We start from the raw sequence: 23409 nt of genomic DNA, 5'->3' as shown, positions 1-23409 counted from the left end.
CCGGTTTAGCCTGGCATTTGGATTTATCTCTATCTCGGGTTTGCAGAGAATTTGGCTAAATCTCTGACCCAATTTAGCCTAATGCGGCAACTGACACCGCATGACATCACTTGCCGTGCCCCTCCCGCGCCCCTCCCACCCCACCCTCCCACTCTCGCACAGGAGCGCAAGTGCTTCATGTTCCCTAAGCCCACGGACCTGCGGAGCCTCCTCAACCTGCAGAAGCTGCCGGATGACAAGCTGGATGAGCTGTTCATGGAGACGGCCAACTCCTTCACGGCATACACCATCGACACGGCGCGCCTCAAGCACATCAACGGCGCCGTCTTCTCTGGCCTGGGTGAGCGTGATGTCACCGATTCGGCAGCTCGGGTTTCGTCGAATTTTCGGGGGTTCTGCCTCCTCGTGCCAAGTGTCTCGTCTCCCTTTTCCATACCTCATCTCCCGTGTCTCATCTCCTATCTCCCGTGCACCCGGCTCCGCGTGCGCTCAGCGCTGGTGCGGCTGGTGGAGGAGTACGTGGGTGCCGAGCGCCGCGGCGCCGTGCCGTGCATTGAGAGTGCCCTGCGCGCCGTTCTCACCACCACCAACCGTGAGGCCAAGCAGGCCGCCATGACGCTCTACACTGCCAGGATGGCCCATGCCAACCTCGAGGTGCGTGCATGGGGCTTAGAACCCCCCCCTCCCACTTCCCCCTCCCTGCTCGCCGGTGTGGAAGAGTAGGCCAACACGAACCCCCTCCTGGAGGAGCTCTCCCTGTAGCACGCGGCGGAGGCAGTGGCTCGAGGGAGTAATCACAGGGCTGCGCCTCTTGCCTTGTCTCCTGCAGCTGCCGCTGCCTATGCAGCTCATCAACGGGTATCACCAGGAGGCAGTGGAGCCTGCGGTGTGGCTCTACCACGAGCTTACCATGCTGGACCGTGACCACCTGCAGGAGAAGGAGCTGCTGGTGAGACGAGCTTCATCTCCTTTGATCCACCGTTCCTCCGCTCATTCATCCGCTCGTTCTTCGTCCATCCATCTGTTCATTCGACTGTTCCTTTGTTTGTCCGTTCACATGTCCATCAATTAATTCACTCAAGTCTTTCTTTTCTCTTTGGTTGAGCCAGACAGTGTTGTCACCTGTTCTGGCTTTTTCAGGATCGTCCCCTTGTTGAGGAGGCAGCTGCTGCCCTCTGTAAATCTCTAACTCTTCCCGGGACATTACGAGTCCCGGGATTTTGGTTATGTAATAATGCACAGCTCTATCCACACAGCACACCGCACCTGAGCTACATCACCACTCGCTCATTCCCTTCGTTCACCATCTACGGCAAAGTGTCCACCTCCCTGCCACCCTCCCCCACTCTCCTCCCTACCTACCTACTTCGCATCCCTATTTTCCTCCATCCCCTCCCTACCTTTCCCCTCCTCCCCTACCTCCCTCCTTCCCTTGCTACCTCCCTCCACCCCTCCCTTCCCACCTCCATCCCCTCCCTCCCTCCCTCCATCACCTCCCTACGCTCCCTACCTCTCTCCTTCCCTTGCTACCTCCCTCCACCCCTCCCGTTCCTCACTCCCTCCCTCTCCTCCTACCTTCCTTCTCTTTCCTCCCTTTACCTCCCCCCTATCCTCCATAACCCTCCACCCCCGCACCCCCCACCCCATCAGGTGGAGCTTACGAGGGAGTACGCGAGGCTGATCACGCGGAACAGCGAGGTGTCGTGGCAGCGCTGTGAGCGCCGGCTGCTGCAGCTCTACCAGCCTATCAGGGAGAAGGTGGACCGGCAGGAGCTGCACAAGCCTGGTGGCTACCGCAAGTTCCGAGCCCTCGTCGACAAGGTGCACGACGACTACTACGAGGTGCAGACGCGCGAAGAGGAGGTGAGGCCCCCCCTGACGATAGTCGCTTCACTGTCACCGCCGCTCATCCACCTGCGGCAAGGAGTCTATCGGAAGCCCCTTCTGGCTGCAAGGCCTTTAACGGAGATCTCGTCCGGTGGCAAGGCCTCTAGCAGAGGTCTCGTCTGATGGCAAGGCCTCTGGTGGAGGTCCCTTCTGGAGGCAAGGACTGCGGTGGAGGTCTCTTCTGGCCACAAGGCCTCTAGCGGAGGTCTCTTCTGGCCACAAGGCCTCTAGCGGAGGTCTCTTCTGGCCACAAGGCCTCTAGCAGAGGTCTCTTCTGGCCGCAAGGCCTCTAGCGGAGGTCTCTTCTGGCGGTCTCTTCTGGCCGCAAGGCCTCTAGCGGAGGTCTCTTCTGGCCACACGGCCTCTAGCAGAGGTCTCTTCTGGCCACAAGGCCTCTAGCGGAGGTCTCTTCTGGCCACAAGGCCTCTAGCGGAGGTCTCTTCTGGCTGTAAGGCCTCTAGTGGAGGTCTCTTCTAGCCACAAGGCCTCTAGCGGAGGTCTCTTCTGGCCACAAGGCCTCTAGTGGAGGTCTCTTCTGGCTACAAGGCCTCTAGCGGAGGTCTCTTCTGTCCACAAGGCCTCTAGCGGAGGTCTCTTCTGGCGGTCTCTTCTGGCCACAAGGCCTCTAGTGGAGGTCTCTTCTGGCAGCAAGGCCTCTAGCGGAGGTCTCTTCTGGCCACAAGGCCTCTAGCGGAGGTCTCTTCTGGCCGCAAGGCCTCTAGCGGAGGTCTCTTCTGGCCGCAAGGCCTCTAGTGGAGGTCTCTTTTGGCCACAAGGCCTCTAGTGGAGGTCTCTTCTGGCCGCAAGGCCTCTAGCGGAGGTCTCTTCTGGCCACAAGGCCTCTAGCAGAGGTCTCTTCTGGCCACAAGGCCTCTAGCGGAGGTCTCTTCTGGCCACAAGGCCTCTAGCGGAGGTCTCTTCTGGCCACAAGGCCTCTAGCAGAGGTCTCTTCTGGCGGCAAGGCCTCTAGCAGAGGTCTCTTCTGGCCACAAGGCCTCTAGCGGAGGTCTCTTCTGGCCACAAGGCCTCTAGCAGAGGTCTCTTCTGGCGGCAAGGCCTCTAGCAGAGGTCTCTTCTGGCCACAAGGCCTCTAGCGGAGGTCTCTTCTGGCTACAAGGCCTCTAGCGGAGGTCTCTTCTGTCCACAAGGCCTCTAGCGGAGGTCTCTTCTGGCCACAAGGCCTCTAGCAGAGGTCTCTTCTGTCCACAAGGCCTTTAGCGGAGGTCTCTTCTGGCGGTCTCTTCTTGCCTCAAGGCCTCTAGTGGAGGTCTCTTCTGGCCACAAGGCCTCTAGCGGAGGTCTCTTCTGGCCGCAAGGCCTCTAGTGGAGGTCTCTTCTGGCCGCAAGGCCTCTAGCGGTGGTCTCTTCTGGCCGCAAGGCCTCTAGCAGAGGTCTCTTCTGGCAGTCTCTTCTGGCCACAAGGCCTCTAGTGGAGGTCTCTTCTGGCTACATGGCCTCTGGTGCAGGTCTCTTCTGGCTACAAGGCCTCTAGTGGAGGTCTCTTCTGGCAACAAGGCCTCTAGTGGAGGCCTCTGCTGGCCACAAAGCCTCTAGCGGAGGTCTCTTCTGGCCACAAGGCCTCTAGCGGAGGTCTCTTCTGGCCACAAGGCCTCTAGCGGAGGTCTCTTCTGGCCACAAGGCCTCTAGCAGAGGTCTCTTCTGGCCACAAGGCCTCTAGCAGAGGTCTCTTCTGGCCACAAGGCTTCTAGCAGAGGTCTCTTCTGGCCACAAGGCCTCTAGTGGAGGTCTCTTCTGGCCACAAGGCCTCTAGCGCAGGTCTCTTCTGAATGCAAGGCCTCTAGTGGAGGCCTCTGCTGGCAGCCCCTTTTACCAAACAGTGGTGTGAGCGAGCCAGAAATGGCTCGCTCATACCACTGTTAACCTTTGGAGGTGTGAATACGCCGTCAGAGGTTAACTGCTGCCGCGTCACGTGAACACACCGCACCATAGATGAACCACATGAGCCGTCGACGGCTCGTGGAGGAAAAGTTTGTAGCTAACTCTATTTTTTTTTGCCAATTACTCTCTCGCAATCGCGATGTGAGCTGAATCACTAAAACTTCACTTGGCGACCCCGTCGACGTTAAATGGAGGTTGACGGGGGGGGAATAAAAACATTTGAATTGGGTTCTCAAATGTTCAAATGGGATGCGGAGGCCGTCGTTCATTAGAGCAATGCCTCTCCATTTTATTTTTCGATGCATCCTGCTCGTTTCAATTTTTTTTTTACTTTTTACACAGCTGGAAAATGTCTACAAGCTGTTCATGGACCGCAGAGACATGGACGGGAAAGTCATACTCAGGGCCGACAGGAACGTCACCGACGCGGAGAAAAACGAGATCGGTGAGAGTTCGTCTTTCTTCCTTTTTGTTTTACAATTTTTTCCGACAACAACAACAAACAACAAACAAAGGCAGGTGCTCGAGGAGGCGTTGAAAGCGCGACGCCCCGACAGGAGAGCCTCAGCACCTCGACGCATGACGCATCGTCGCGATCGGGCGGGCGACAAAAATTGAGGTGAAGCGAATAGATAACGAGCCAGACGAGAGGCTCCGATTACGACTCTCATTGTGACATGGGTCCAACGGGGGCGGGGCGGGGGGCAGGGAGGTGGGGAGTGGGGCTGTGGCTTGAGATGGCTCCTGCAAAGGGACACCCAACTTGTCCGCCGTCCAGCCCGGGAGCGAAATGCTCCACCGCGGATCGGATTTCCGCACCGGTGGAGCTCGCACACACACACATACATACACACTCACATACACACACACATACACACACACATACACTCACACACACACATACACTCACACACATACACACACACATACACTCACACACTCACACACACTCACACACACTCACACACACACTCACACACATACACACACACTCACTCACACACTCACACACACTCTCACACACACTCACACGCACATACTCACACACGTGCTCCCACACACGGACACACACATACACACACGTGCACACGCACACACTCACACACGCGCTCCCACACACGCATACACACATACACACACGTGCACGCACACACACTCACACACGCGCTCCCACACACGCACACCCGCATACACATGATCCCCATGTAGCCTTAACAGAATATAGGGGCAAGTGCTGTTAGGGACAACTTATGAATCCCGGCACGGTGCCCGAGGGGGTGGTGTGGCCAGCGCCAGGCCCGGCCGCCTTTGTCTCCCGCGTGGCAATGTTTTACAAATCACGCCAGGTACTCATTTGAGGCCGAGTCGACTTAGAAGAGGACCCAGGATCGGTTTCGTGTGAAGAGATAATGCCGAACCCCAGGATCTCAGCAATGCCAGCCCAGCCACCTCTGAAACCAGGAGTGCATTATTTTCTGAGATGTGGCTGCGATGACCAAGGGGGAAGAAGCTCCTGGCTGGGAGCGTCTGGGTGGCACATGGGCTTAGGTCTTCGGGCGTAAGAGAGTCAAGGAGGGGTTGGGGGGGGGGGTACGTGACTCGCTGACTCGGGGTCGCCTTAACACTGAGCCAGAGACTCCAGCACAGCTGAGCAGCTCGGGAGATCAAATCCTGCTCACAGCCGGCCCAAGGCTAACTCGGGTACACAAGTGTAGCGAGATTTTAATAGCCTCGTCCCCGTAACCAATTAATCCATCGTATTAGGTTGTTCTTTTTTTATTCGTTATCTTTGGCCAATTCCATCACTGAGAATTAGAAATGTTGCTTTTTTTAAATTTAAATCTGGCGCTCTCGAGGTGGGGGAGGGGTGTGTGGGGGGCGGCCCTGGGCAGCTGCGGGCTGCCTCGTGTCTTGATGAGTCGGCGCGGAGGTAATGATCGCCTGGGTTAATTTTAGCACGGAGCGGCGTAAGTGAATCCCGACCGTCGTTACGCTCGCTCATACCTGACCACGTGTCCCGGTCATCCAGACCCACCCCCCCCCCCCCCCCCAACTTCACCACCCTCCCTCTTTCTCTCTTTATCTTATTGACATTTTCAGATTATTATTTTGTCCTCCCAATGCAAAGTCGGCCCATAATTTTCACCGTGGTCGATATCATTAGTGTACCGCTTTTCTGCGTTCGTCACAACGGGAAAGACTCGCACCGCTCTCCCCCCCACCCACCCACCATAGGAATGTAGAATTTCCACCACTGGCTTCAGGGCTAAAAGTGGAATATGAGTAACTGTCTCGTCTACGCTCATATGAGCAAGAGATCGCTTTCACACTTTGTAATTAATCCCAATCCGCGCTACAGGCGCCGCGTAATGACATGAACAATCCATTTGGATCGCACAAATCAGAGCAGCTCCGCGTGTTCTGGAGCGAACCAGTGAAGCGGATATCAGAGAGTAACCTCTGAGATCCATTCCAGGTTCAAAACACCTCTGGGCCACACAGCATGCAGTAGAGTAATGTTAAATCGCGTGACACTCAAACTGACGTTTTAAGTCTCGACAGCTGGAAGTTAGAGAAACTTAAGTGTAAACGCTGATTTTACGTGGTGCTTTTACTTGTTTAATTTTGAATGTGAATTCATTGGTGACCGGGCTGAGACCATCAACTCACTGCACACTTGAGACGCACGCCAGTTCAATCACATGCAGTGGCTGGACTCTGATCCCAGGATCTCAGCGGTGCCGGCTCAGCGTCTCTCGGCCACCTGGGCCACCTTCCCCAATTCAGAATCATAATATGCATTTATTTACGCCGGAGGAATCCGACGAGCAACAAAGCTCGTTCCTTCTCATCCGCACCAACGTCCTCTCCTTGCTCATACGAGACTCGTCTTCATTGGCTGCGAACCATAAGCGGAGCGGTGGGCGTTCCACGATTCTATGCCGGGAGCCAGAGAGGTGTTAGGTGCTTCCCACGACACCGTGCGCATTTTGTTGGGAGGGATTGTTGTTGCCGAGTCAAAAAACCCCATCCGACGATTTGAGCTTGTAGGTAAAGGGGCAGAAAGTGCAGCCTCGCAATCGCCTCTCTAAACCAACCCTGGTCTGCAAACTGAATACTCCAGACACGCAGCGCAAAACCGGCCGCACGCGAAAATGAAATTCGTCTTTTAATATTAAAGGTCGCTTTCATTCTTATCTCTTAAGCCCCTCTCCGCCGGAACATGATTGATGTAACGGGCGGTGACATTGAACAAAGTTGGGGGGGGGGGCGTGTTTGACTGCAGCGACAAAGCTGGCAGGGGACAATGTCGCTCACGGCCTGATGATGGGAGCCAGAGATTTTTAAAATTTTATTTTGCCTGGTCTGTCCGGGGAAATATTTCCATGCCCGGCACACCACGTCCAACATGTACGCCTCTCGCTATGGCTGTGACTACTTATCAACGTGCTTACACCAGTCTACCAACGGCCAAGAGCGTGAGATAAATGTTGAAGTACAGCCCTGAAATCCCCGCCACTGCTGGCGGGGAGGGCCTCCACTGGAAGGAGCTGTCGACGAGGCTCCTCTGTAGGGAATGTTTGGCCTACTCTTCCACGTGGTGCCAGACGTCTCGGAGGAATAGGTGCGAGTACTCACGGTTCACCCCACGACGACGACCTTGCCGATAGACTCATAGCGCCGTTCCCATTCGCGCTGCTGCTGCTGCTGCGGACGGAGGAGCGGCCGATGGAGATTTAAGAACGCTGCGCGCGGTTGTTTCAGCTGCCACGCGGGGACGTCCAGTGCGGAACTGGCGACCTCTGCGCTAAGCATCACCAACCACGGCAAACCGAGAGGAATATTCAGCAATGAATGAAGCCCTGGACGGAAGAGGGAGAGGACAAGATGAAATAAGTTGGGGGAAAAATGGACTGCTCAGCGGAATGTGTTTCCAATTATTATTATTACAAGGCTGGAATCTGTTCTAACTTTGGGATATTTTTTTTTAAATATCTCGGCTGAATCTTACCTCTCCGAAGCTAATGAGCAAATCTTTGGACGAGCTCTTGGACCAATCTTAAATGGATCCACGGCTCGTTAGCAAGTACCGCAGACTAATTAGTAAAAAAAGGGCCCCCTGGCAATGACATTTAATTACCCATCGCCCATCGAAAATACCCACAGGCATAAAACCACGAAAGATACCCACGGAAATAACTCCCCCCCCCCCCCCAACGAAAAAAGAAACATATCTTTTTTTAAATACAGTGCTGTTTAATGTATTGTATCACAGATAAGGGGAATTGTCGTGATAATAACAATGCATTTTATTTTTAATTGACGCAGGAAATCCCCGTTGAGTCCCAGGACTCTGCTGAGGGGAGTTAAGTCGTGGGCCGTTTGGGCCATTAGGAAATCCATAATCGATTGTTTTAGTTTTTTGTGGTTAGATCGCACGAATATAAATGTTGTCGTTAAACACGCCCACCACCAGAACCCGACGAATCCGATTAGTTAAGGTTCGTCATGGAAAGAAAACGTGCCAAATTCGTTACTCGTTCAGCACCAACCGGCGTGTGTGTGTGTGTGTTGGAGACTGGTTTTGTGGTAATTAATTGAAGGCGGAGGGGTTACCAGCCCCTGGCACCCGTCCAAAGACCCCATTAGGCCACTGTGGTGGTCACAGACGCCACGAGGTGAGAGGCCAATCGTAATTGGCCCTCCCCCACAGCACTGTCCACGACAGCGTTGCCCATCCGGCATCATCAGGCGACAGCCAGAGTAGGAGAAAACCCCACGCACGCCGAGGGAGGAGGGCACGCTCATGACTCGCGCGCAGATTCGCGCGTGAACACGCGCGGGCCTTTTGCGAGTCCGCGGCCGGATCGAGTGCCCTCTCAATATTCCGCCGCGCTGGTCAGCGTGACGTTGGGAAGCCGTAGATGTGGGAGAATAGCCTATAACTAATTTGTTTTATTTTTATTTTACCAGGTAAGACCCACTAGGCTATAAAGCTATTTTTCAGATGCGACCTGGCTATCACCAATGATAGCTCAACAAAGTGGCTTATCACGTGAAACATTTTATAGCGGCCAAATACTCTAAACGGGCGACGTCGATTCTAAATGTGAAAGAGAAAAACTGGAGGGCCCAGGGGAAAAATACAGGCGACCGCGGGGAGAGAGTGAGACACAAACTCCAAATATGCAACGTGCTTTAGGGTCGGGATCGAACCCACGAAATCCTGCATACCAGGGGAGGTAGTTAACATCTCGCCACCGCGGCGCCCGCAGAACAGGACCTAACATCAATATATACAGTGCACTTCCGTCTGCGGCTCACAGTGCGGCCCACAGCTTGGCCCTACAGCATGGGCCACAATGTGGCCCAAAGAGTGGCCCACAGTGTGGCCCTACAGCGTGGCCCTACAGCATGGGCCTACAGCGTAGCCCACAGCGTGGCCCTACAGCGTGGCCCACAGTGTGGCCCTACAGCGCGGCCCACAGCTTGGCCCTACAGCGTGGCCCTACAGCGTGGCCCAAAGTGTGGCCCTACAGTGTGGCCCTACAGCATGGGCCTACAGCGTGGCCCACAGCGTGGCCCTACAACGTGGCCCACAGTGTGGCCCACAGCGTGGCCCACAGCTTGGCCCAAAGCGTGGCCCAAAGCGTGGCCACAGGGTGGCCCTACAGCATGGGCCTACAGCGTGGCCCACAGCGTGGCCCTACAGCGTGGCCCTACAGCATGGGCCTACAGCGTGGCCCTACAGCGTGGCCCACAGTGTGGCCACAGGGTGGCCCTACAGTGGTCTATAACACCACACCGTGGTCGCCCATCCAAAGCGCTATCCAGTTTCGCTCCCTTGCTTAGCTTCCGAGGATCTGTCGAGATCGGCCGCATTGCTGGTCTCAGGCCACTGTGCTGACTCTGTCGCGTGCGGCTCTCTACCATTGTCGTGGTTGTCGTTTGCGTTTTGGTTTGGCAGTGAGCGACGAGAGGAGCAAGCGCCAGGAACGGGATCAGAGGGCGACTGCAGAGCGGAACGTTCAGAATGAGATCAAGATGCAGGCCATCAAGAACGAGACCCAGGTGCCTCCTTCGTTCTGCCACCCCCGCTCACCCCCCCCCCCCCCCACACACACACACCAACCACCCTTACATTTCATCATCATCAGCAGCAGTGATCGATCCGCTGCTGGATGGAGGCCGCTCCGAGCCGTCGCCATCTCTCTCACGATCCCCATGATGAGCCTCGCGCCTGCACGCGAGCCGGTCTAGCCGTTCCATCTCCCTCGTGGCACGTCGCCTCTGATGCGGCTGCATTTCTCGGCTGCCACCCTGTAGCCCACAGCGTGGCACTACCGTGGTCCTATAACACCGCACGGCGGTCGCCCTGATCCAAAACACAACCCGGTTCCACTCACTGCTTAGCCACGGATATCCGTCGAGATCGGCCGCATGGTCAGGACCGAAATCACAGCCTCCTTGCATTCTGGGCGAGGGAGATAACATCTCACCACCGCCCTAAGTGCGCCGTTTCCGCGAACAACAACAATAATAACAACAATGAACGTCCGCGCGCGTGGCGAGTCCTGCAGGTGGCCGAAGAGGCGTTCGTGAGGAAGAGCCACGCCGTCGAGCAGCTGATAGCGCAGGATCTGGAGGAGGAGCGCCGGCAGCACAGCCGCATGCTCAGAAAGTTCATCCACGAGTTGGAGCCGCTGCTGGAGGAGGCCCTCAACATGTTCCTGCTGCAGCTGCTGTCGCCCTGATGGGGTGGCGGGTCGGGAGGTGTGGCCACGCCGCGGCGGGGTGGGGCGACAGCGGTGGTGATGGCACGGCTTGGAGAAATGAGCAGCTGCACGGCCTGGGGGCTGACACATCCACACTCTTCAACGCATTGCGTCCGTTAACTTTTTTTTTAACGTCACGTTGCGCGCAAAATTATTGTAGCCATTTTATTGTTCGCGGTTACGACGACGCCCGTCCGTCCACCGCCGCCGTTGTGGGTCGGTTCTTGGCGCCACCGGAATTTCAATTCCATCTCCCGATGGCGCGGGGATTAGAAACGATGGGGTAAGGGGGTGGGATCAGCGAGTTCCTTATACAGATGCCCTCTCCTCTGCCCACCCCAGCGGTGTGAATGGGTACGCTACGGTGCGGTGGGTTTAAGCGTGGGTAACTGTCGCCTCTGACCAGCATGGCAAAGTAGGCCAATTGCCCCCTCTGGGCCACACAGCAGAGGGCACCGCTATGCCGCCTTCTCTGCCACATGAGAGCAACGTTTGCGAGATGACGATCGAACCGATATATTTCATTATCCGAGATGAAATTCAGACAAATTAAGTGCGGAACCCGATTATAAAGTGATGGCGGTTTTTTTTGGTCACGTATTTTTTTTTTTATTCAAGGTTCCAGTCATTGACGATCGGGCTGAGACCAATCCCCTCGATTGCCCCCCTTTCGAGAACCCAGTTTGAAACACGGGTCGGCCGAAAAACCCAGCGACCCGAACCGCCCAGGGCCTCTCCGTGGTGGCACCAACCCGGTACCCTCTCTGACCTCTGACCTCCGAGCCACGCACGGGGGAAGGTGAAAGTGGGCAATCAGCCCTTGCAACTCAGCGTGGCTGGCGTCGTGTTATCATCATCATCATTATTATTATTTTGGCTCGTGAAACATCGTACCGGATGCACGGGTGTTTTTTTTTCTGTGTGTGTTGTTGTTGTTGTTTGTTGTGGCGCAATAGTTATTTGACAGCGTGTATCGTATTTATTCCTGCAGTGTGCCGTGTCCGCTTTGAATCCCGGCTGCGGCTGCTGCTGCTGCTGCACCCCGTGACCGAATGTTGGGTTGGAGAGGAGGAACGAGGCGGCGTTGTTGGGAGACCACGGAATGATCGCGCGGGTGTTTTTGTTTTGTTGTTGCGACGATGTGAAGGGCAATCAACCGAGAACGGCAAGCGAAGGAGTTCATTAGCATCATCGCCGTCGTAGTAGTAATGAAAATTATTGTGTTAGCATTTACAGGACGTTGCTTTGGTTCCACCACGGTGGCGAGATGGTCGATACCTCGCCCGGTATACAGGAGGGTCATGGGTTCAATCCCCATCTGGACGCCGGTATATTTAGAGTTTGCGCATCTCTCTCCGCCCGTGGTCGCGTGGATTTTTATCCGGATCCTTCGGGTTTCCCCTCCACATTTAGAATCGGCAGGCGTTTAGCGTATTTTTTGGCTGATATACATTTCCGAGTGATAAGTCACTTCGTTGAGCTATCATTTGCGATACCAGCCTTACCTGATAAAATAACAAAAAAATATTGTGAAGAGTCTGCATCTCAAAGCAGCGCCTTCCATCACATCTCAATTGAATAATTCAAAGGGCACCCCCCCCCCCACACCGTGGCAGCTGTCTCTGTGCAGCACAAGGTGACTCAGCATCTGGCCCTGCCAAGTAGCCATTAGTCGTGCCAGTAGGGCGTCGATTGCTTCCGCTGCTGCTGCTACTGCCGTGTTTATTCCCCCGCTGAGCAATTTAGCGGAGTAATTTTTCCCAACTTGGTACGAGTGAACTCGGAGGGCAGGGAAGATGATGATGATGATAATTCATCATTTGGAGCTGCACAACGCCGTGCACCCACACGATGTTCCCTCGCTCTCGAATGCTGAGAGAAAGAACGACTTGAAGAGAGAGGGCGACTCAGAAAGAGAGAGAGAGAGTGAGAGGATGACTCGGTGAGAAAGGATGATTCAGAGAGGACGACTCAGAGAGAGAGAGGACGACTCGTTAAGGATGACCCAGAGAGATAGACGACTCATAGAGAGGGAGAGGATGACTCAGACAGCACGACTCGGAGAGGATGACTCAGACAGACAGAGGACGACTCCGAGAGAGCGGACGACTCAGAGAGAGGGGACGACTCAGAGAGAGGGAGAGAGAGGACGACTTGGAGGCGCCAGGAGGAGAAACCGAGGATGAGCGATAAGGCAGCAGCAGCAGCAGTCACGCGGTGATGACGAGGAGCCGGCTCTACCAACACTTGCCCAAGCTCTGCGGTCCTCTATATATTAAAATGTTTTCAGCCAACGAATGAGTGCGTTTACATTTGATGGTCATGGTCACACACTTTGTTATCTTGTCAATCAAATAAGAAAACATACCCCGGTGGTGCACTCGCTGCGTTTTCAACGCCGGCGACTGAGTATCGAATTCCTGGCCCTTGGTTCGCACAGGTCCCAAGTGGCATCATGAACGTGGCGTGACAACTTTTATTTGGTTGTCTTTGTCAGGTGGCTAGGAGATGTTAACTACCTCGCCTGGTATACAGGAGGTCGTTGGTTTCGATCCAGACTCTGACGCCTGCTGCTGCTGCTGTATATTTGGAGGTTGCGTGCCTCCCTCTCCTTCCCCGTCGATTTGTTTTTGTTCCCGACAACTCCGGGTTTTTCTCCCTCCACATTGAGAGTCGGCATCACTTCGTTGAGAATATTTGGCCGCTGTAAATTTCCACACGATAAGCCGCTTGGTTGAGCTATCACTTGTGATAGCCAGCTCGCTTCTGAAAAAAGAGCTACATTGTAGCTCAGTGGTGGTCTTTACCTGGTCAAATAAAACGTAGTTTTGTTTGTTTCGGTGGTGGATGGTTACGTAAAAACGAAATACACGCCTTCTACACGACTGTCTAACCCAAAATAACTAAATTATGAGTCACGATATCTGTGTTCTAGATTCGACGAATAACGACAGCAGGACTGACTCGTGCCTGAGATCAGCAAGGCACGTTCAAAAGCCAAGTCGAAACAAAAAAAAAGTAATGCCCGCGGAGCAATGACGTCATGCCATGACGTCATGCTACGACGCAATGACGCAATGACGCAATCCCCCACCACCATGTGACTGCCCAACAACGTGCACTGGTTTGTCTCACGGTCGCACCCTAGAGGCTATCACGTATCACGCCTTCCTCTCGCCCTAATCCACCACATCATCGTTACGCTCACGGTCGCGAACATTTAACGCTGTAGGCGGCGCGCTCCTTCATCGCAAAAATTTTGAAAACAAATCTCACGGTGGTTGCCAAGGGGGACCCCCCCCCCACCCAAACTCGTAGCTTTTGCCACCAGAAGGGTGGGTGTGTGGTGGGCAAGGCACCAGCAGGCCAATGCAAGTGTAGTATCAACGATCCAGAGACAGAGGCTCGAGGGAGGCACTTTCTTCATGAACAATTTTCACGGTCTCGTCCCCACACTCTCCACGGTAGCTCAGCCTAGCCTGTACACAACACTAACCGTCTAACACTGACGGCGCTGACTGAGCAAGCCAACTGCTCTCCTTCACAGAGCAATATCTAGCGGAGACATTTAGCGACGACGGCGACGAGGCGACAGCGACGACGAGACGAGTCCACTCCCAGCACCGGCAGCCCCGAGCTCCCCGGCTCTCGGCTACTTTTATGCTCCCAGCGCGGCCCTGGCTCCGCCCCTGACCGCGCCTCCCTTCTCGAACCCGCTAGCAGGTTCCAGGGGCCTCCAGATGGGGTCCTCCGTGACCCTTACCCTCGTTCCTCCCCTCTGCCCACACACCGAGCACACCCTCACCCGCGTGTGTGCTGTCTGTCCACCACATTTGCCGCTGCTGTCCACCAGCCGGCGCTATGACACTACACCCAGATGAGAGCCCTTTCACCCAGATGAGAGGGCTCTCATCTGGGTGAGAGAGCCCTCTCCGGGGGTAGCGCGAGAGGTTTAACGCTCAGCTGGTCAGTGCAGGTTAAAATAACACCGTGATTGAGATGCAACCTTAAGATAACGTTTGTGAACGAAAAAAAATGCGCATATATCATTTCATCCAAGCTGTTATTCTACGTGCAAGTCACCGAATTCAACAATGTAATACGACGAAGGTGGAATCTTTGGATAATATGAAGAAGATGAAAAAATAATCATCGACAGCCCTTTCTCAATCCACTGCTGGATGAAGGCCTTCCTCACACTGTGTCACCCGTAGAGGGGTTGTTTTGACCATACTTCACCACGCTGGTCCGTGCTGCTTCGTGAAGGAAGTGGGATGGTGGAACCAAAAATAACCCACGCACAGATATCACACGCGCACTGATGTCACTCCCACTAGGATTTGAACCACACATTGATATCACTGCCACTAGGATATCACTGCCACTAGGATATCACTCCCCCACTAGGATACCACTCCCATGAGGATATCACTCCCACTAGGATATCACCCACACTAGGATATCACTCCCACTAGGATATCACTCCCACTAGGATATCACTCCCCCCCCCACCCTAGGATATCTCCCCCACTAGGCTATCACTCCCACTAGGATATCTCCCCTACTAGGATATCACTCCTCCCCTAGGATATCTCCCCCACAAGGATATCACTCCCCAACTAGGATATCACTCCCACTAGGATATTACTCCCACTAGGATACCACTCCCACTAGGCTATCACTCCCCCACTAGGATATCTCCCCCACTAGGATATCACTCCCACTAGGATATCACTCCCACTAGGATATCACTCCCACTAGGATATCTCCCCCACTAGGATATCTCCCCCACTAGGATATCACTCCCCCACTAGGATACCACTCCCATGAGGATATCACTCCCACTAGGATATCACTCCCACTAGGATATCTCCCCCATTAGGATATCACTCCCATGAGGATATCTCCCCCACTAGGATATCACTCCCACTAGGATATCACTCCCACTAGGATATCACTCCCCCACTAGGATACCACTCCCACTACGATATCACTCCCTCTAGGATACCACTCCCACTAGGATATCACTCCCACTAGGATATCACTCCCCCACTAGGATATCTCCCCCATTAGGATATCACTCCCCCACTAGGATACCACTCCCACTACGATATCACTCCCACTAGGATACCACTCCCACTAGGATATCACTCCCACTAGGATATCACTCCCACTAGGATATCACTCCCACTAGGATATCACTCCCCCACTAGGATATCTCCCCCACTAGGATATCTCACCCACAAGGATATCACTCCCACTAGAATATCACTCCCACTAGGATATCTCCCTCACAAGGATATCACTCCCACTAGGATATCACTCCCACTAGAATATCACTCCCCTTAGGATATCACTCCCACTAGGATATCACTCCCATTAGGATATGACTCCCCCACTAGGATATCACTCCAATTAGGATATCACTCCCATTAGGATATCACTCCCACTAGGATATCACTCCCACTAGGATATCTCCCTCACAAGGATATCACTCCCACTAGGATATCACTCCCACTAGGATATCTCCCTCACAAGGATATCACTCTCCCACTAGGATATCACTCCCATTAGGATATCATTTCCCCACTAGGATATCACTCCCACTAGGATATCTCCCCCACAAGGATATCACTCCCCCACTAGGATATCACTCCCCCACTAGGATATCACTCCCACTAGGATATCACTCCCCCACTAGGATATCACTCCCACTAGGATATCACTCCCACTAGGATACCACTCCGATTAGGATATCACTCCCACTAGGATATCTCCCCCACAAGGATATCACTCCCACTAGGATATCACTCCCACTAGGATATCACTCCCACTAGGATATCACTCCCACTAGGATACCACTCCGATTAGGATATCACTCCCACTAGGATATCTCCCCCACAAGGATATCACTCCCACTAGGATATCACTCCCACTAGGATATCTCCCCCACTAGGATATCACCCCAACTAGGGTATCACTCCCACCAGGATATCTCCCCCACAAGGATATCTCTCCCACTAGGATATCACTCCCACTAGGATATCACTCCCACTAGGATAGCACTCCCACAAGGATATCTCCCCCACTAGGATATCACTCCCACTAGGATATCACTCCCACTAGGATATCACTCCCACTAGGATATCACTCCCCCAATAGGATATCACTCCCACTAGGATACCACTCCCATTAGGATATCACTCCACCCACTAGGATATCACTCCCACTAGGATATCACTCCCACTAGGATATCTCCCCCACTAGGATATCACTCCCACTAGGATATCACTCCCACTAGGATATCTCCCCCACTAGGATATCACTCCCAGTAGGATATCACTCCCACTAGGATATCTCCCCCACTAGGATATCACTCCCACTAGGATATCACTCCCACTAGGATACCACTCCCAGTAGGATATCACTCCCACAATGATATCACCCCCATGATGATATCACTCCCACTAGGATACCACCCCCACAATGACATCACCCCCAATATGACATCACCCCCACAATGGTAATCACTCGCATGCTGATGAGCCGATGCCAATCAGGTCGCTTTGGGGTTGCTTACCGCCGCGCCGCCCTTCTACGCCCACAAGCGCAGTGACCGCGAGTGTCTGCAGGCGTCAAGTGAACAGCGGCGTTCACGCGACGGTTGGCACGCGCACGCGCACGCACGCGCACGTGCCCCTTAACAATTCACAGCCTGCCCACGAACGGCAGAGGCGAACGCGCCGCGCGTGCACGCTGTGCGAGTTAACACGCCAGCAGGTGTCGACATCAACACGCACCCTGCCTCGACTGAACCCCCAGGCCACTCGCTCCTCGCCACTTCACTCACTCACTCGTACGCATACTTATTCATTAATTCAACCATTCGTTCACGTGCCTATTCATTAATCCAACCATCCGTTCACGTGCATATTCATTAATTCAACCATCCGTTCACGTGCATGTTCATTAATTCAACCATTCGCTCACGTGCCTATTCAATAGTTCAACCATTCGTTCAGGTGCCTATTCATTAATTCAATAATTCCTTACCGTGTCTATTCATTAAACATACCATTCAAGCATGTGCCTATTCATTAATTCAACCACTCATTCACGCGCCTATTCGTTAATTAAACCATTCGTTGACGTGCCTATTCATTAATTCAACCATTACTTCACGTGCTTATTCGTTAAATCAACCATTCGATCACGTGTCTATTCATTAATTCAACTATCCCTTCACGTGCCTATCTATTAATTTACTCAGAAATTCACATGTCTTCCAATCCACTCGCTCACGCGCCCATTCATTCACTCATTCGCATGCCTTTCAATTATTTCACCCATTCACATGCCTACTCGTTCACTCACTCGCTCGCTCGCCTACCAATCCGTTAACTCAGTCACGTGCATTCATTCATGCAATCACATATACAGCCAACCATTCGTCGTGTCCATCCATTCCCTCGCATACTCACGCGTCCACGCGTTCATTCACTCTTCCACACGTCTATCTATAACACGTATGAACCAATCCATTTGCTCACGCGTTCTTCCGACCATTCAACTTCCTCGCCTATCCAACCGTTACCTTATTTATTTAGCAATTCAACTCCCATTCATGCATTCGCTCACAAGACAAAGATCCCCCACATAGCGAGGGGATGGGTGGCCAGCACCACGCCCGACCGCCGCCTTTGTCTCTACACACCGCACCAGGTACTAATTTGAGACTGAGTCGACCTAGGGGAGGCCTAGGATAATAATTAATCATTGGGTGTTGGCCGTGAGCGGGAATCGAACTCGGGTCGCCGGGTTCGTAGCGCAGCCTAGCGCTAACCTACTACACTACCGCTGCCGTATCATTCATTCACCCATTCACACACACACACTATTCATCGAACTCATTCACATACCTACCCAGTCATTCGCCCACTCACCCATATGCCTATTTCTCTGAATTCGCTCACTCGTTATCACGACAATGCATCCATTGACACACCTTCCTCGTTGGAAGAAGAAGAAGAAGAAGAAAAAAACTAATTTTAATTTAATGTTTACGCCGAGGGACGCGCACGTGTGAATGCGGCGAGCAGCTGTCGACTTAGCTCTGCGGTTAACATTCTCAGCAACGAACCCAATGATTGTGTTGCGTTATGCGCAGTACGTCGCGCTATTCAACGCTTACGTCAGAGAGTTATGCTGTGTGTGAGTGTTTAGTGTGTGTGTGTGTTTAGTTTGTCGTCCATGCGCCGCACTTCCGATCGGCTCCGTGCCGTGTGAAAGAAGTCCGACATACGTGCGTATATAATTTTCACAAATGGATAATAATTATAATAATAACACCTTTATGTGAACATAGTCGCTATATAGGATCCCGATAGATATGTATTGTTGCTATTATGGGAGACCTTTTTTTTATTGCTAGTATCAAAGAACGGTGAATAAGAATAGCTTTTACCCTTTCTGGCAATTGAACAGGAGGTGTTGAAATGTTCAAACACCAAATAGATTCATTTTAGAAAGGCATCAAGTCTGCATTATCCACACACAGTAGTTTGGCGAACATGCAAATAGACACGCTCTGGTAATATCTGCGTTGTCTTTGAAACTGATTGACCAACCCCAGGTGTTTTGGTATTATCAAAGCATGTGTTGTTTGCATGTCCACCACAACAAGTGCGTGTGATTAATGCAGACTTGATTCCTTGCAAAATGTTTATGTTTGGTGTTTTAACATCCTAACACCACCTGCTTTTTTGGCAGAGAGGCGTAAAATATATTCTTATTTTTACACATTTTTATTTAACTCGCCCCGTTGTCTGTTTATTTTCTTTCAAATCTTTGACGCTTAAATATCTTCGGATCTACGAAGCCAAACGAGCTGAAATTGTGAACACAGGCTCGTAGTCGTCTCGCGTGACAATTCAATATTTAATTTAAATAACCGATCCATGGCTCGCCGATCCTGCACCTCTTTGTGTGTGTTTATTTTGTGTGCTACAAATGTTAGTGCACTATTTCAAATAGATTAGAATTTTCCATACAATAATGAACAATTGTTATTGTCTGGATTGGGATCTTAGAACGAATGTTTATATATGAATATCGATTTTTTTTTTTAAGATTAACATTAGACATAGGTACAAAAAACTAGTTTTTTCAATGCACACACTTTTATTTGCACTTAAAAGTTTGAAATTGTATACTTTTGACCCCAGCATTAATCAAATGTTAATGTGCTCAATCAAAGTGGGTGGCTTGCATCAAGATAATTAAACACCGAAAGGAAGCCATCTATTTTTATTGAGCACATCAATATTTGATTGATTCTGGTAGAGGTCAAAATAATTTGTTTTCAAACTTTTGAGTGCAAACAATAGTGTGTGTCCATTGAAAAGTCTGCTTCGTACCTATTTGTTTTCACACTTTTTGTCTTGGATCAGCCGTCCATGCCCCCTGGCTCGCCTGGATGAAGGAGGTAACCGCAAAAATAATGAACTCCACCCAGTTGCATCCATATGGGATAGCGTGTTTCCCCCTCACTCGCACACGTTGATTTTGACCGGGTGCCACGGTTTCCTCCCAATGCAAGCACTCAGTAATTGTCCGATTAAGCCTTCATATACATTCAGACGTATGCGTGATACATTGAGGTGTATGCGTGATACATTGAGATGCATGCGTAATACATTGGGGTGTATGCGTGATACATTGAGGTGTATGCGTGATACATTGAGATGTATGCGTGACACATTGGATTGTATGCGTGATACATTGAGATGTATGCGTGATACATTGAGGTGTATGCGTGATACATTGAGGTGTATGCGTGATACATTGAGGTGTATGCGTGATACATTGAGATGTATGCGTGATACATTGAGATGCATGCGTGATACATTGAGATGCATGCGTGATACATTGGGGTGTATGCATGATACATTGGGGTGTATGCTTGATACATTGAGATGTATGCGTGATACATTGAGATGCATGCGTGATACATTGAGATGTATGCGTGATACATTGAGATGTATGCGTGATACATTGAGATGTATGCGTGATACATTGAGGTATATGCGTGATACATTGGGGTGTATGCGTGATACATTGAGGTGTATGCGTGATACATTGGGGTGTATGCGTGATACATTGAGATGTATGCGTGATACATTGAGGTGTATGCGTGATACATTGGGGTGTATGCATGATACATTGAGGTGTATGCGTGATACACTGGGGTGTATGCGTGATACATTGAGATGTATGCGTGATACATTGGGGTGTATGCATGATACATTGAGATGCATGCGTGATGCATTGAGATGTATGCGTGATACATTGAGATGCATGCGTGATACATTGATATGTATGCGTGATACATTGAGATGCATGCGTGATGCATTGAGATGTTTGCGTGATACATTGAGGTGTATGGGCGCCCGTATTGTTGTTGTTGCAAAAGCCGGCACGCAGACGTCGGACGAAAGGAGATTTGACGTGGATACAAGCGGAGCATCATCCATCTCATCCCGCAGCACCCCCCCCACCCCCCCACCGCTTGCTCGTGAATGCGGTTTTTGTCCCTTGAGACCACGGCTCAGTGTAGCTCCTCGATTCACATCGCCAAGGCGGCCAAATCAACCAGTTGTCGTCATTAATTCCGGGGGCGGTGACACGGCGGGGGAGGGTGGAGGGTTAGACCCCCACCATGCGCATGTTTTGGCGGATTCTACTTTCCCACGGCTGCCCTGGTTAATACTACTACGGGTGAATTGTCGCCGTGCGTTTGTGTGCAATTCGTACATTGACCCGAAACCACGACAAAACACTTTCACGCACCGAGCCCACTTCATTCGGAGTTAGGGGCATTCAAGATCCCGTGACGCCAATCGCAAGAGAATCAGAATATGTAGCTATACTGGAGGAATCCGTTGAGCTATAAAGCTCCAGTTGGTGTCCTGCTCCAAGTAAATACAAAAAAATATCCGCGAATTAGGCAATTTCCTGCCGCACCCGACCGTAATGCGATAACTTGGCGGCAGGACCCTCCTGAAAGAGAGTCGTGAGACTCAGTGAGACACTACAATAATAACTACAACAACAGCTCACAGAGGGGCCTCCGCTTGGCCGGGGCCACCAAATTCTGTCCCATGAGCCTCTTGCAAGAGGCGTCGTTCATTTTAAACCAGTCAATGTCGGACCGCTTTTCCAAACTGAATCGCGTCGCGCGGGAGGGCAGCGACGCCTCCACCCAGGCCCTTCTTTCCATCCCACCGTGGCTCGCGGATCGCCGGTCTCTCCTCGGCCCAGGCGTCACCAGCCCCGGTCTTTTGCCTGGAGGACGTCCTTGGGACATATCCCGCGGTGGGGTGGGGTGGGGTGGGGGGTGGGGGGGGAGTCTTTCTTTGGGCATCCTTAGCAGATGACCCATCCGCCGTAGCTGGCCACGCTCCACGCTCGATAGTTGTCGACTCGACGTTGAGTCTCGATGCGTCAACGCTGCTGCTGCTGTTGTTGTAGTTGTTGCTGTTCTCATTCTTCCACTCGCTTTGCCCCAAATCGAAAAAAAAGCCTCACTTGAGTCTCGAGACGGTTTCGCGGGATGGTCGCGCCAAGTTTCGCGGCCGACTGCTGCTGTGTGTACATCCCAATTGATTCATCTGCATGTGCACCTTTCGGCAATTGGGATGTTTGGCCAACGATACCGGTTACATTGTACGTGTGATTTTTGCGTTTGCGTATTTAAGCCACGGGCGGCAATCCCGAGAACCGGGAGGAACGGGGGCACAGCGCACCGACTCCACACAGGAAGGCGCCCGAGTCGGCAATCGAACCTAGGCCCTTGCTGCTGTGAGGCAGAAAGGTGTTACGCATGTGTCTTCGCTGCAGACGTTAATTGACTGCATTCAAGAGGGGCGGAGCGAACACTACGTTTTTTAAACGGCTTGTGAATGCCTTTTGCTTGATGACTAATACCAATTGTGTTATCGGTGTCGATTCATTAGGGGGGGGGGTTTCCAAACATCCAACTGTAGGTCTTCAGAACTTGGGGTAAATTATCAGCGCGGGTTCTGGCTGTCTCCAAACCCATCTGTGGTTTCCCGTGCCCCCACGACTCATTCTCTACTCTCTTTCGTTACATATTAAAAGCTAACAAGAACTGTGGACATTACAAATCATGCATTTTACCGAAAGAGGAATGTACCATGCGGATCCTTTCACATCAAGTAGCGCGCAAGTTTTCGTCAAAGACTGGCCTCAGCAGACAATGATCACTTCTGAACTCCCGTCAGTAGACATCGGTATCCACGCTGGGCACACACGTGGTGGTAGACACATGTTCTGCAAAAAAAGGAGGTGCTTCATCACATGTCAATCAAAGCAACATCTGTCGGTCTCAGAGCTGGAAAAATGGGGAAATGAAGTGAACGTTTTAATGCGAAGTTTCGTTTTTTTTTTAATAAAGTCACTGATTGCCGAGATGAGAACATCGCTGCACCTAAGGACTCGGTTTAATCACGAGTCACGTGCGGGAAAGAAAGGCTCATTGCCCGAAACGTCGCCTATTATTTATATATAGCTCCTTATCTTGCCTTTCTCGTCTCCTTCCGTGTACCATCTCGTCCGCTTCGTTCCCAATCTTCTCTCTCTGTTCCTCCTTCTTCCCGCGCCTAAGACGTCACCGGTCCTTCTCCCCCCTTGCTCCCTTCCACTGAAATAAAATTCCCTTGGCCATAGACTCAACACTGCCCATATACTCAACACTGCCCCATATACTCAACACTGCCCCATAGACTCAACACTGCCCATAGACTCAGCACTGCCCCATAGACTCAAC

The 23409-nt window shown here is 52.1% G+C and overlaps 1 protein-coding gene across 2 annotated transcripts in view; it reads left to right on the top strand.

Annotated features, from left to right (window-relative positions):
* Positions 1-14837, top strand: part of LOC116955623 (guanylate-binding protein 1-like) — a 58149-nt gene extending 43312 nt beyond the window's left edge. For both annotated transcript variants that reach the window (XM_032976800.2, XM_032976798.2), the window contains 7 exons: positions 163-340; positions 494-654; positions 830-949; positions 1651-1863; positions 4129-4231; positions 9755-9858; positions 10368-14837. In XM_032976800.2, coding sequence (XP_032832691.1) covers positions 163-340; positions 494-654; positions 830-949; positions 1651-1863; positions 4129-4231; positions 9755-9858; positions 10368-10541 — 1053 coding nt within the window. In that variant the 3' untranslated portion in view covers positions 10542-14837. The remainder of the gene's footprint in view (positions 1-162; positions 341-493; positions 655-829; positions 950-1650; positions 1864-4128; positions 4232-9754; positions 9859-10367) is intronic.
* The last annotated feature ends 8572 nt before the right edge of the window (positions 14838-23409 follow it).

The sequence above is a fragment of the Petromyzon marinus genome, chromosome 60 (genome assembly GCF_048934315.1).
Source record: "Petromyzon marinus isolate PM22_M1 ecotype Great Lakes invasive population chromosome 60, UKy_Petmar_22M1.pri1.0, whole genome shotgun sequence".
Lineage (NCBI taxonomy): Eukaryota > Metazoa > Chordata > Hyperoartia > Petromyzontiformes > Petromyzontidae > Petromyzon > Petromyzon marinus.
This window is presented reverse-complemented; position numbering and strand designations above follow the sequence as displayed.